General features: G+C 42.0%; 1 protein-coding gene across 1 annotated transcript in view; it reads right to left on the reverse strand.

Moving 5' to 3' along the window:
- Positions 1-3,270: 3,270 nt before the first annotated feature.
- Positions 3,271-13,451, reverse strand: part of Msi (RNA-binding protein musashi) — a 91,830-nt gene continuing 81,649 nt past the window's right edge. Inside the window, 2 exon segments of the mRNA XM_071771348.1 lie at positions 3,271-11,391; positions 11,393-12,066. Of these exon segments, the coding sequence (XP_071627449.1) occupies positions 11,172-11,391; positions 11,393-12,066 (894 nt within the window). The 3' untranslated portion in view covers positions 3,271-11,171.

Raw genomic sequence — 13,451 nt, forward strand, 5'->3', positions numbered from 1 at the left:
CTCGTTAAGAGAGGAAATTGGATACGCATTTAGGGGAGAAAATAGAGGGAAAAGGGAAAAGAAGAGGTACGAAAACTAGGACGGAGGACAATACGAGGAACGCGTATAGCTGCTGCCATAAAATCGAATTATTACTGTATTTTTCTATGTTTTCTATACCAAATGTGCAAAGTTAAAAGCAATAGGATTGTGCAATTGCATTATGTTATTTGTATAACAGAAGTAGGTTAATTAATGTTCACTTTCATCTTAAATTTCAATTCCGTGCTTATTACATATTTATTTATTCGTCCGATTTATTTTCTAGTGAAGTTTTATTAGCGCTTTATTCTCAGCGATTACACAATTGTAGAATTTAATTCATTTTTACAATCACATAAAAACAAGCGTATGCATATATTAACTTAAATTAACGCACCAACTGTGCATGTTGTTATAATCTTATTAACTTTTCTTTTGCTATTTCTCTCTTTTTCTTGTGCAAGATTTAAATAAATATAATTGGCAATGCTTCCTTGCAGCTATATCGTTTCTCAGGAAAGGGAGCATTTCTCTCTTAATCGATATATTTAAAAAAATTGAGATTGAGAAAAATTGAGATAAACAAATGTTAACTGCGAGGTTAACTGCGTTCTTTTCACGCGGGGACTAACAGGAAATGGATAATGAAGGAGGAGTGTCAATTAAATACGTCGGGAGATATACTCTTACTTGCCGGTTAGAGTGCGCCAGAGGTGGTCTAACTAAGATGCATGCGCTACAACAAATTCGCCGATTGTTTTAAACCACTTAAGAAGCGTCAGGGATGATAGGGGGAATAGGAGACATAATCATCAAGATGGCTATCTAAAGAAAAAAAATGCGCGCTATTCTCTGGTTGGCCGAAACGGACATGGAAAAGATTTCAAAAGATTCGATCTCGATCCAATATCTTTAATCGTTATGATGGTTATGACTCACTGGTAATGATGGTCATGATGGTTCCATTATCATACAGAATCGACACGTTCAAAATGTTCCAAAATTACCGGATAACTTTCTCGCTGGTAGAAAGAATCTTAAAAATCCTTTAAACGCAATTTTTTGAGATTGATTCCAACGAGAAGCGAAAATATGAGATTTTTAATTTTTAGATAATTCCGTTATTAAAAATAAATGGCTTCTAATGAACTAAACTCGACTGGAGAAAAGACCTAACAGAATCATAGTTCGGTTAATCTTAATTCGAAGCTTAGTTACGAAGTTGCGACGAACAGATTGAAAAGGTGCGATAAAGGACGATTCGACACCAAGGTAAAAGAAGTCTTGAGAGACATCCAGTGGTTTTGAGACATGCTGTATAGCGTGCACGTCAGTAATCCTCTTTATATAGAGAGCAGCAAATAGAGCAACAAGTGATACCGAAGTTGAAAGTCGGCCGACGTTACCGAAGTAAATGTAATATTCTTCTTTACGAGATCCGCGCGGGTTTTTGATTTTTCTCGTATATTCGAGAGGCACAAACTCCGAAAGGAGAAGTCAGGATAAAAAATCCGGGATATCCTCGGCGGTAGCCCAATATCTCAGAGGTATAGCGCCGCGCGAGGTAATAAATTCAGCTGCGCGATTAAATGAATTTTACATCGTCACTAGGGACCGTACAAATTTATGTTACTATTTCGCTGATGGAACATCGACCGTATAATCGCAAGATGATCGAAACTATAAAATACAAGATATAGCGCAAATTCTTTGATGTTACAAATTCTGCCGCATTCGTTAGAAGAATTTTATTTCAATAGGAATTAATTTCATAAAGGAAATCTTATAAAAAATTTATGAAAATTGTATAATTTATTATCATTTTTTTTCTAAGAAAATTAAGAGTTGCTAAAAGTTAAGGATGTTCTGGAGGTACCGTCCCAACCAAAAGTATCCGGAAAATATTAAAAACACCGATATTAATTCTCCAGGGATCAAAAGACAAAAAAATGTATATAAATAGTTACGGCACATCTTAGTGCCCATCTACAATAGGTGTTTTAAGCCCTAAGCCCTAAAAATTGACCAATCACAGTCAATTATTCTCTTCAAATTCAATTGTAATTGAACAAGTTTTTAAGGCTTAAAGCTTAAAACATCTATTGTAGATGGGCACTAATAGAATGTAAAAGACGTAGATTTAGTGACTGTAAATAACTGTTACTATTAAAAAAAAAATTAAATCTTGAAAAAAAAATTGTAAATCGTTTCAAATTTTGTTGCTATATTTTTGTTTGTTGATGATCTACTTGTGTGTAAAATATTATTATATTGGTAGAAATTTTTAATGTTCATACTTTTCTCTGGTAAAACCCTTTGTAAAACGAATATTCAAAAATTGATAACTTTTTATCTAAATTATGAATTGATTTGAAATTTGGCCCCGAACTTTGAAAGAGAATACAGAATATGATATTAAATTTTCATCAACTTCGTAGCATTTTGACTATCTATCCAGAGCATACTATTTGCATGTAAAAAAATCACTTTCGTAGCATTAGTCGTACAAAATCTTTGTTTTTACGAAACTTTGATGAGTCACTACTATCTTACATCTCGGAGGTTTCAGATTTTGATTTTGATTTCGAAAACTTTGGTATCTTATTTCCCTCTTTTCTGTATGAGAACATGTATGGAATGAGCCACGAGAGTTTGGACCAACCAGAAAGCGGCTCGAAACGAGCGCCCAGCGGGGTTAACGAGACTAATTACAGTTTAATATTAATTTGCCAATTAGCGAGTTGCCACCTCCGCGGGGCGCGCGACGCCGCGTGTTCTACCGGGGCGCAAAACACAGACGCTTGATCGAGCGTTAGTGATAAGAAGTAAAAAACAATGATTATTATTACGAGGAGTAGTAAAAAGAAGGCCGATTATACGATGTATAAGTACGCTACATATATACGTCTTCTATATAATATAATATAATATATAAAAGACGTAACTATGTATATGTATATTATATGTACATTAATTAAGAAGATAAAAGGAAGGAACAAATAAACGTACACAATAAGTAGATAGGATAATCAAGTATATACACAGTACCAATGTAATTACTTGTTGCCAACAAATTAGGCAGGACATACGAGGTTTATCAATAATAAATAAACAAGAGATGGACCGTAGATGTGGACCGAGAGTTCCTGGAGGAATCTATAGCTATATATAGAGACGAGAGGGGGGTGGGTGGACAAGGGTTAGGTGAGAAAATACATAAAGGAAAGATATACACAAATAGAGGTTAGCTACAAGTTTTAAACGACTACTTTATTGGCAATTTTTCTAGGCATCAACCTATACTATTTTTACGTTACGTTTTCGTTCGTGTGTTGTTCTTGGCGTGCGCCATCGAGCGTACTCTTGCGTTAATATCGTATATTTTCCTGCCTTGTATGTACGCGCGCGTGTATATATTGTATGTACGTATATGTTTTTTGTGTGCCTGTCTCTGTGTGTGTGTGTGCCTGTGTGTGTGAGAGTGTATTGTTCGTTGGTACACGCGTGTTCATCGCGCGCGTGCTCTAACGCAAATATGAAAATTGTCGCTGGACGATCCGTCGGAGTTTTCCTTTTTCATCGGAACGAGACAACGTGTCGGAAAAGTCAAAACAAACGAATCAAGCAAAGCGGAAAGAGAAACGGGGGCAAACAAAATAGAAACGCGAATTAAGTTGGAAAATCGAACGTCGCGTTTACATCGGCTTCCATATGTGTCGCTAGCGACTAAACCGATCTGGAGAGAAAAAATGAGAGGAAAAAGAAAAACGAGACGCTCGGGAGAGCAAACGTCTTCTCGAATTTCGAGTCACGACCCCAGCGACAGGATATGAGGAAAGGTGGGCGCGGGGGGCGCGAGTCGTGTGCGAGTCCCCATCATCGATCGTACCCCATCTCGTCGTGACTTTACATAGCGAATCACCCTCTCGCGCACCCCCTCGGATCTTTCCGCGACGCTTCTTCTTTTTCCCTTCTCTTTTCTTCTTTTCAGGAAGCAATCGGTGGTCAAATCGGTTACGCGCGTCGCGGCGCGTCGCATCTATTAATAGGCTTTGGCCTAACACTTATCTCCTTTATGGCACGTACGTGGCTGGCACACTATAGGAATGTGGCGACAAATAATGAGCGAACATGCGGGAAAAGGAAGAAAAAAAAAGAAAGACTTTTCCCGGACTGGGAAACTAGATCGAAGGAGGATGTTTGAAAAAACTACGGTTCGCGGACGTACACACACGCGCGCGATGCGCACACTCGCGCGTATAATTAAGCGTGTCACAGTAACGTAATACGAGTGTGTTTTGCATTTATGTAAGCTAATAATAGTAATAATAATAATCATAAGTAATGACAAGCATAATAATAATGCTGATGCGTAATAATAATTATCATCAAATAGTAGATAATAATAATAATCATGATAATGACGGTAATAATGATAATGAGTAATAGTAATAGTAATACGACTCGAGTATCGAGTATCAGCGCTTACGCAATTAGTCGTCCTGGGAGGAGCTCTGCGTGTGTATCGTATCTATACTACGTAGTTCGGTTTCGTTCCCTGTCTTCTCTTTCTCTCTCTCACGCTCACTTTCTTTATTTCTCTCTCTCTCTCTCTCTCTCTCTCTCTCTCTCTCTCCTCCCTTAGATTCATTTCACCTTTTTCCTGCATCATTATCGATCTTTCGTAAGAAATCCGAAACGACAGCTTTCGCTCGCGAGGGTTTCTCGTCTGGACGTTTCTCACAGTCAGGCGGAAGTAGTTTGGATCGAGGTAATTAGACGGGATGGGGATAAGGATGGGGCGAAAGTAAAAAAATCGCTAATCGCGGGGAGATCACGGTTCTTGTCAACAATCGAATCGAGCGATCGTATTCGCGCCGAGCTCGTTCCTCAATGATCTCTTGTTAATGTCGAGCAACGTTGATCGAATGAATCCCGAATGAGAAAACTATAAGCGGGAAAATGGAATTAAGAAAGTGCGCTCGTAATATTCGATTGCCGGAATTACCATAATCGCGACGTAAAACAATCGTGATTAAGCGAGAAGATTCGATTGAGCCGCGGGAAGAACGCGATTTATCGATAAAGCGACGCAACGACGGAAAATCGTTAAAGGATCGCGCGATGCGAAGCTCGAACACTGAGAGCGTACCCTCAATACGGTACCCTGGCAGTTAGAATCCTCATTATCTCTTTCTATTTTATCATTTTATCCCTCTTGAATGCTCGAGCAATGACGTTCGTGTCGATGGGAAAGCGGAATCGCAAGCGGACCGTTAATAAGAAAAGCGGAAGACAAGTGGGAAGGAGATTCGAAGGGCCAAAAAGAAATAAGTGGATAACGATATTATATAAAAGGAGAGATATTTCAAACAGCATGCTTCACCTACGTTTCATACACAACTAATGGTGGTTAGCGCTCATCAAAAAATATCAGCTACGCTAATAATTACTATATCAACATTCGCAATATAAGATACATATAATTATCAGACTGAGATACAAATATAAATATATGTATTATGTATATATGTATATACTAATTGTAAAAGGGGCTTATGGAACTGGGACAAATCAGGAGAAATCGAGGGGAGAGGGAAGAAGGACTGCTGATCTGGAAAGAGAGGTGGCTTTCGCCGTGGTGACATATTTCTCGACGATGACGAGATGTTATCTTTTTGTCACTGAGCAGATATTATAGAGCGTAGATAAACCCCAGACAAGGTAAGACTCGATCATCCGATATCGATGTCGATTCTCGCCGCGCGAATATCAATACTCTTTTTTTTTTGTCGTCGACGCGGTGACGATTTCACTGTTTTGCAATATTGCAAGATTTCGCCGAGTTCGAAAATAACGGGCACAATGACTCTACCTCACGAGATGATTATCAGCGCCCATAATTCCTTAACACTTTATAGGGCATCGACGTAATGGCATTTCGTTTTTATTTACATCATTTGATCACCCGTATAGTATACTTGATACTTAAAAAAAAAAATGTGAAAGGTCAAAAGTGTTACGCGACAGAGCAACTTGCATTTTATGTAATATACAGAACTTTGTGTTAATTGTATTAAGTAGTTCTTCCAAAACCGGTTCGACTTCCTGCCCTATAAAGGATTAATATTACTTAAGCTATTATCAATCTCGTATCTGAAGCTCGAAGCCCTTACGTATCTTAACGACATTACAATATATCGCGATAATTGATACGTTTCATGAGCTATAATGGTTCAGATTATACCTTGACTACAAGTCGATCGTACAATTATAATTTAATATTAATAGATTGTATATTCACAGAACGCAGAAAAGTTCATATGTCGCGTAATGAATTGACATTGTACATCATGTGATATTACTCTGCTTTTCTGAGTTGAAGGCGATATCGAGTAGGATTAAAAGTTTCCCATTACAGCTCATAAGGGAGATTGCAAAATCGTTACAGTATTCGGTAAAATCGTCACGTCTCTTGTCGGAGCGACACACGACATTGCGATACGACATTTCCGAAATGATAGTTCAGAGAAACGTCAAGCGACGCTTCACGACGCGGATAAACGACCCGCTCTGTACAGCTAAATTTATTGCTGAAATTCCACGTGAAATTTTTCCACTCCTTCATCTCGAGCCAAGAGGAATATTACAACCGCGCGCCGTTCATATACCGGATCATACATCGCCAAATATCCGAGACACGCACGATAGTTCCGATTTGCAGTCTCGACAACGATCCGCCCAGAGAATTCGCTTCCCCGAGACGATTGTGAGGCTTGTTTCGACCCGTATGTAGAACGTATAGAAACTAGGCGAAGTATTCTATCATCAATCAGGGAGTGAAAGAGCAATAGAAAACTTTCGGCGAGATCAAATTTCGATGGCCGGGGACATGTGGGAATAATTTTCGGCGTTTCGTGGCAGGGAAGAGGGTGGAACGAGATGAAAGGAACATTTCTCGAAAATTGAACCCACCGAAATTACGCCGGTCCCAATCCCCGGTTGACCCGGTTCTCCGCGTTTCGAGGTCTCGCGAAAACGCACAAAACGGTATCGTCGAGCTCCCGTTGAGCGCCCGTCTCACAGGATTTCTACGCTTCCAGAAGGCAACTTTGAAATAAATACATCGATAGAGGCTTCAAGATGCTCCGACGACACCGATTTGGCTCGAAAAATACTTCCCTCCGGAACAACTCCCGAACAGCGCGTCCCTCTTTCTCTCTCTCTCTCTCTCCCTCTACCCCTCGTGGAAACGTCGCCGAGAAACGCTATGGAACACGAGCAAATATTCTCGGTCCTAATTATTTTCGTTTTCTTTTTTCGCGCGGAAATTTCTTGGAGAGAGAAAAGAGAGAAGGAAAGAGAGAAGGAATAGCGTAGAGAGGAAGCTAAAAAGAGGTAGATGGATCGATGGCGGAGCAGGAACGAGAGAGCTAAGGTGTTGCGCCGATATCGCGGGGTTGTCCAAGACGGGAGGCTCGTTAAACACGCGCCCATTCCGCACATTATTGGCATACGAGTACACAGAGTCCCTGAGAATGGGAACTGGAACGAGACGTATGCCTCTCAGCTGATCCTCGCTCTCACTCCATCACCTTTCGCGCTCATCTGTCACCTTCTTCGTCACCGTCCGTCACGTTTCGTTTCGTCCATTTCTCTCTACGTGTATTTAACATGACTCGTTCGCTCCTTCTCCCACATTTTCTTTTTCTACGTTCGCTCCTACTTTTGTAATATCCCCTTAATATGTCATAAATATCACTCGCGAGTTTTGTTATACTTAACGCGTCACGGTGTATGTATATAATTATATTTTTTTTGTTCATATATATTTATATGTATATTAAAGTATATAGTATCACTAGAGAATATTACTTGTGTGTTCCGAAAGGAATGGATCCTTCCGAACTCTCATCGCTCGATCCTTCCCTCGCTCTCCTAAGACGCTCTATCGTTCGTTTCGACGTTTATTATTATCCAAATCCTTTCGCATCGAGTATTCGTTTGTGTATATACCTAGGATTATCCCTCTATATCGATTACACGCGCACGCAAACAAGCGTTACCGCGACGTTTTGTATTATCGTTACTGTAATACTCGTAATAATCTAGCGCAGTTTAAAGTTTGAGTCAATCGCTTATTGCTCGAAATTCCTCATATCCCTCACGTGATTCCTCGTCAAGAACGCCCCGCGTTCGTCCTCGCCGACGGCGATCCTTATTCGATCAAAAGGGACCGTTGAGATTCATGCGGATATTCGGGATTCGTCGGCATCGGTTGACGTGAGATCATTTAAGGGGCAAATTGACGCATGCAATCGCACTTAACACTTACAACAAACTACTAATAATATGAAACAAAAGGAAAGACTATAGAAAGTAAAAAAATAAATTAAGTGAATATCGCGCGGTAATATCATACGGTCGTGTTAAACGATTCGAAACTCGCTTATGGAACTATAAAGTGCGAAACAATAATTTCCAACGTTGGCACTTTGGCAAATAATTTAGTAATAAAACAAAGGAAAAATGGTGATATCGATTCAAAAGGAACTTTGCATGCTTTTTTTTACACGTGAATCTGACAAAACAAATAGGTATCTTCGCGAAAATACCATCGATTGTATACTCGCCGCCGTCGAGTCGATCTCGGGGCGTATTCTACAAGTGAATATATATAAATTAAATATCCATTTTCTCACAAATTCCTTAACTAATATCCTTTTATAATACTTCTCACAAATTCCTTACGCGGTTAAAGACTTAAATTCTAATTTATCGCTTGAGTTACGTGAGCTAATCTCAATCTTGGGTTCCCATTTCTCGCAGGCGCAGTCGCACAAACTCTTAAGTATATTTTATAAAGATGCGTAATAATCTCTCTCTCTCTCTCTCTCTCTCTCTCTCTCTCTCTCTCTCTCTCTCTCTCTCTCTCTCTCTCTCTCTCTCTCTCTCTCTCTCTCTCTCTCTCTCTCTCTCTCTCTCCCCCCCCTCTCTCTCTCTCTCTCATAAATAACTATACCCGCTATCAATAATGCTACCCGCTTAAGTCTAACTTAAATAGAACTCGTCGACTCGCCATCTCTTACTCTCTTAGGAGCTCATTAAGTTACGCCGATCGCGTGTATGTGATGTCGCGGGTGTGATACTGTCAATTAGTCTTAACAAATATACGCGCGACTTCTCTCGTGCGCGGATTACACTCGCAAGTCGCTAAAAGTCTTGCTTAAAAATTAACGCGATTCGAATTACTCGAATTACACTCGTGTATCGCTATAGTCTTATTCTTATTTAACGCGATGAAGAGCGGAGAAATATTGTCTTCCATTATTTGAAGAAAAATATATATGTATGTGTATATACGTGTGTAGCGTATATGTATATGCATACCTATATATTATATATAGTTATATACGTGTTTTCCCCTCGTGTTGTCGCTGTGTGTATGAGTGCGTATGTGTGTCTGTGTGTGTCGTACGTATGTATGTATATCGGGAGAGTCTGCCCGCTCGCGCAAAGTGGATTGTGTGTATTAACCTGTTGCCTCTGAAAAGGCGAAAAAACGCGAAACTCTCCGCCGAGAGCGAGGAGCGAAAACACCAATAGCGATGCGACGAAGAGAAAGACTGAAAAAGAGTCCGTCCTGTCGAGTTGTTGTTGTCGTCGCTCGGATCCTGGAAAAAGACGCGAATCGAAAGGAAAGCTCGGAGAGCCGTTGCTCGGGAACGGCAAGACGCGAGTTACGCACTTGGCCACCTGAAGTGGATGGGTCTCCCTTCGGTTCGTTCGTTTGGCACTTGGCGTTGCGAATGCGACTTCTAGTTTTTCTAGCACTAGTTTTTTTTGCTATACGATTCGAATCGTGCTGATGGCCAGGGCCCGAACGTGACTAATTTTTATTCAGAAAAAGCTAGTAATTGAATGTGGAAAATCGACGCTTTATCTTTTTGATGTAATGCATACCTTGCTCGTCGCATCGCGTGCTTCCGCTGATCCCCGGCAGAGATAACTCGATCGAAAGTGTTAGAGAATATACATATATATGTAAATAAAGGATCATGAGAACATGGGAAAATAAAGAAAGACGCATAACGAAAAGTAAGAAGAACGGAAATAAGAAGAGAAACGATTTAATGTTCTCCTCTGGTAAAGTAAGTCGTTCACGGCGTTCGCTGCTTCTCGGTTTTCTTCCTTTTATTGCTTCATGGCCGAGAGAATGACCGTTGCGGGAACATTCAGGAGGCCCGAGGTTGCCGCGAACGCCGTAAAACGAGTGCCACTAATGGATCGCGTTAATTAATCGATGATTAACGTAATGGGCGTGGCGACATGGATGAAACGCGCGGTTCCGCACGCGCTTTTGACTCTAATGCGTACACGTTAATCTAAATAGGAACCAAAGTGTATCGAATGACAATGACTTGTGATCGTGAAAAATGATGTGAGTGACGCGTGAAAGCGAAAGACGAGGGATTCGAAAGAACTAACATACATATTATATAACGTGATACGTAACTAGTTGCGCCTCCTCACAAATAAATTAAGTAACGCATGAGAATTGAACGCAAAATATGTTGGTCCGATTTCCACTTAGAATAACAACATAAGATTAAGCGGATAGCTCTGATCCTTGGATCCTCTTTCTTCGTGTGTGTTCCTCATTCGCCGGATTTCCGTACATCGGAAATCGTTCATTCTCTTGGCAATCTTTGCTCTCATCCTTCCTCATTCTTCGCTCGAACGCGAATCGATTGAAATTTCAGCTTTCTTCACTGGATCCTGTTTGCTTTATCCGCTTCCTACGGTGCCATTCCATGATAAGAGTATCGAAGAATCCACTTCTCCTAGCATCGTTTCTCGAAGATAAGAGAGTAAACGACGGATAAATGACCAGAAGCATTAACGGAAGTCATCCCTTCGTCGAGTATAATTATTTCGCACTTGCAGCGCGAGCGGTGGGCCATTTCCAGAGACCCTAAATCCCCGAATAAGAGTCGAAAGGCGGGTACGCGCCCGGTTAACCTCGAAGAACGAATATTCTATCGTATCGTACATGGGGAAAATGATCTCTTCCCCAAGGAGGATCCATCGGATCCACGAGATCAGAGAGCGGGAGCGCGTGCGGTATTATATATGTGTGTATCTCCTTTTTAAACGTACATTCCCATCCCGTACATGGATCCCCAATCGACGCCCTGGAAGCTTGACATGTCGACGTTGGTGAGCGAGTAGCCCTGATAGGGATTGCCGGGCGCCGCGGCGGCGGCCGCGGCTGCAGCGGGCGAGGAAGCCGCCGCCGCGGCAGCGGCAGCGGCCGCGGCGGCACCTGGTCCCGACGTCGGGGCTGTCGGGCCGGTGGGCGCTGCCGCGGGCAGCCGCCGCCGCCACCGCCGCCGGTATCGGATAGGGCGCGTACCGATATGTCGAGAGAGCCGGATAGCTCGTGGCGAACAGCTTGCCGTATCCCGCGACCGCATTCTGCACCTGCGCGGCCGCCGCCGCGGCCGCGGCCGCCTGCACCTGCGCCGCTTGTGCCTGCGCGGCCACCAACTGCGAGGCCGCCGCCGCGACCGGCAGCGGCGGTTGCGGCGCGAGCCGCACGCCTAAAGCGCCGAGCACTACCCGTTTGCCGAGCGCGAGCGCGCCTGGCTGCACCGCCTCCTTCGGCTGCGCCTTCTTGCACTCGACCTTCTTATTCTTGATTGTGTGGAAGTGTATCTCGCACACGCGGTCCACCACGTCCTCGTTCTCGAAGGTGACGAAGCCGAAGCCGCGATGACGTTTTGTTTGTTGATCCATCAGCATCACCGTCTCCTCCACCTTCCCAAATTGATTGAAGTAGGCCTTGACCTCGTCGCTGCTGGTGTCCTGACTGACACCACCCACGAAGATCTTCTTAGTGCGATTGGCCTGTTTCGCGCGATTCTTCGGCGTCGCGTGCTTCGGATCGATCTTCTTGCCATCCAGGGTGTGGATGGGACACTTGAGGACTTTGTCGACGCTACCGGGCTCGGCGAACGTGATGAAGCCGAAACCGCGGCTACGCTGTAACCGAACAAGCCGAGAACCGGCACGATGCACAAAGACCGTCTATTGCGTGCCTCCCTCTTTCGTTGCGATTCTTTCTCGCTCTCGCGGCTCAAACGCTCCGACATCCGACTGACTTTTGCAACTTGCTCGAGGGATACCTTTATAACCGTCTTTATTCGCCTTTGTTTGGTCATCGCAAGACCGCTACATGTTTAGGACGAGTTTTCATGACCATGAAAACTTTTCACGACCCAATCGCGGTGGGACAAAGATTATATAATTCATCGATTACTGCAAGTAAAATACCACACGTTTTCATAAATTTAATATACGTTCACTTCTAGCTTGCGCGAATGGTCACCAAAACTGATCCGTTCGTCTTTTCTCCTAACGTTGCGGGTTCGGTCCGGAATATAAGGACGCTTTATGATTGCGAAGTTATTCTTTAATCTGATCTTTAATAATCCTGCCTTCGATGATTTCTCGTAGCTCTTGGTATAAAACGGTTAACTAGTGCTACCAAACTACCATTTGCATGCAAAACTGTCCAAGCCAATGTTTAAGACAAACATTCTAATGTTACGTGAAACAAAGACTGCGATAAGATTCAAATCCATTACGAACGTTAAGAAGCTACTGAAATATATACATATGTATACATATATACATATACATATATACATCCATACATATATATGTATGTATGTATATGTATATGCACATGTATACGTATTACGTCTGTCCCACCCACTCTCGTTCGCGAAATCTCCGAAATTACACCCGCATTCGACATTTACCGCCTGCAAATCCGACAAAAAGAAGAACAAACGAAAAACTGCTGCCTCTCCCACCTTCTTTTAATATATAATGCAATTAATGCGATTAATAATACCTAATACAATCTACTTCTCTTGATACTTTATCAGCAATTAATTACACCGATTAGTACAACTTTTCATCTACTACGGTCTACTACGGTATATAGTTTCGTGCAAAAGTGGAAGGAGAGATTGCTTGGTGCATCGAATCCTGTCGAGGTAAACTCCTTTCTCTCGCGACATCTTCGCGGCCGACCCCCCGCGATGACCGAGAGTCGGGGTCGGGCCGAAAACCGTTATCGGCAAATCAACTGGCGCGGCATGAACGCGATTTGGAAACGCGTGGGCAATATACGAGGCTATTCTCACTGTAAATTGGATAATACAAATTAATCATATCCATAACGTTTCGTTATCAATGGAATATTGAATAACTAATAGAAAATATTTTTTAAAATAAATTTCTAAATTATATAAATTCTACCTACGAAGCATTAAGACAGGTAAGTACTAAATAAACTGAGGAACGTTCAACTAGGAAACGAGATTAGAAAATCTTCTCAAACAAGTTTAAATTAAGTA

Source organism: Temnothorax longispinosus, chromosome 2, assembly GCF_030848805.1.
Source record: "Temnothorax longispinosus isolate EJ_2023e chromosome 2, Tlon_JGU_v1, whole genome shotgun sequence".
Lineage (NCBI taxonomy): Eukaryota > Metazoa > Arthropoda > Insecta > Hymenoptera > Formicidae > Temnothorax > Temnothorax longispinosus.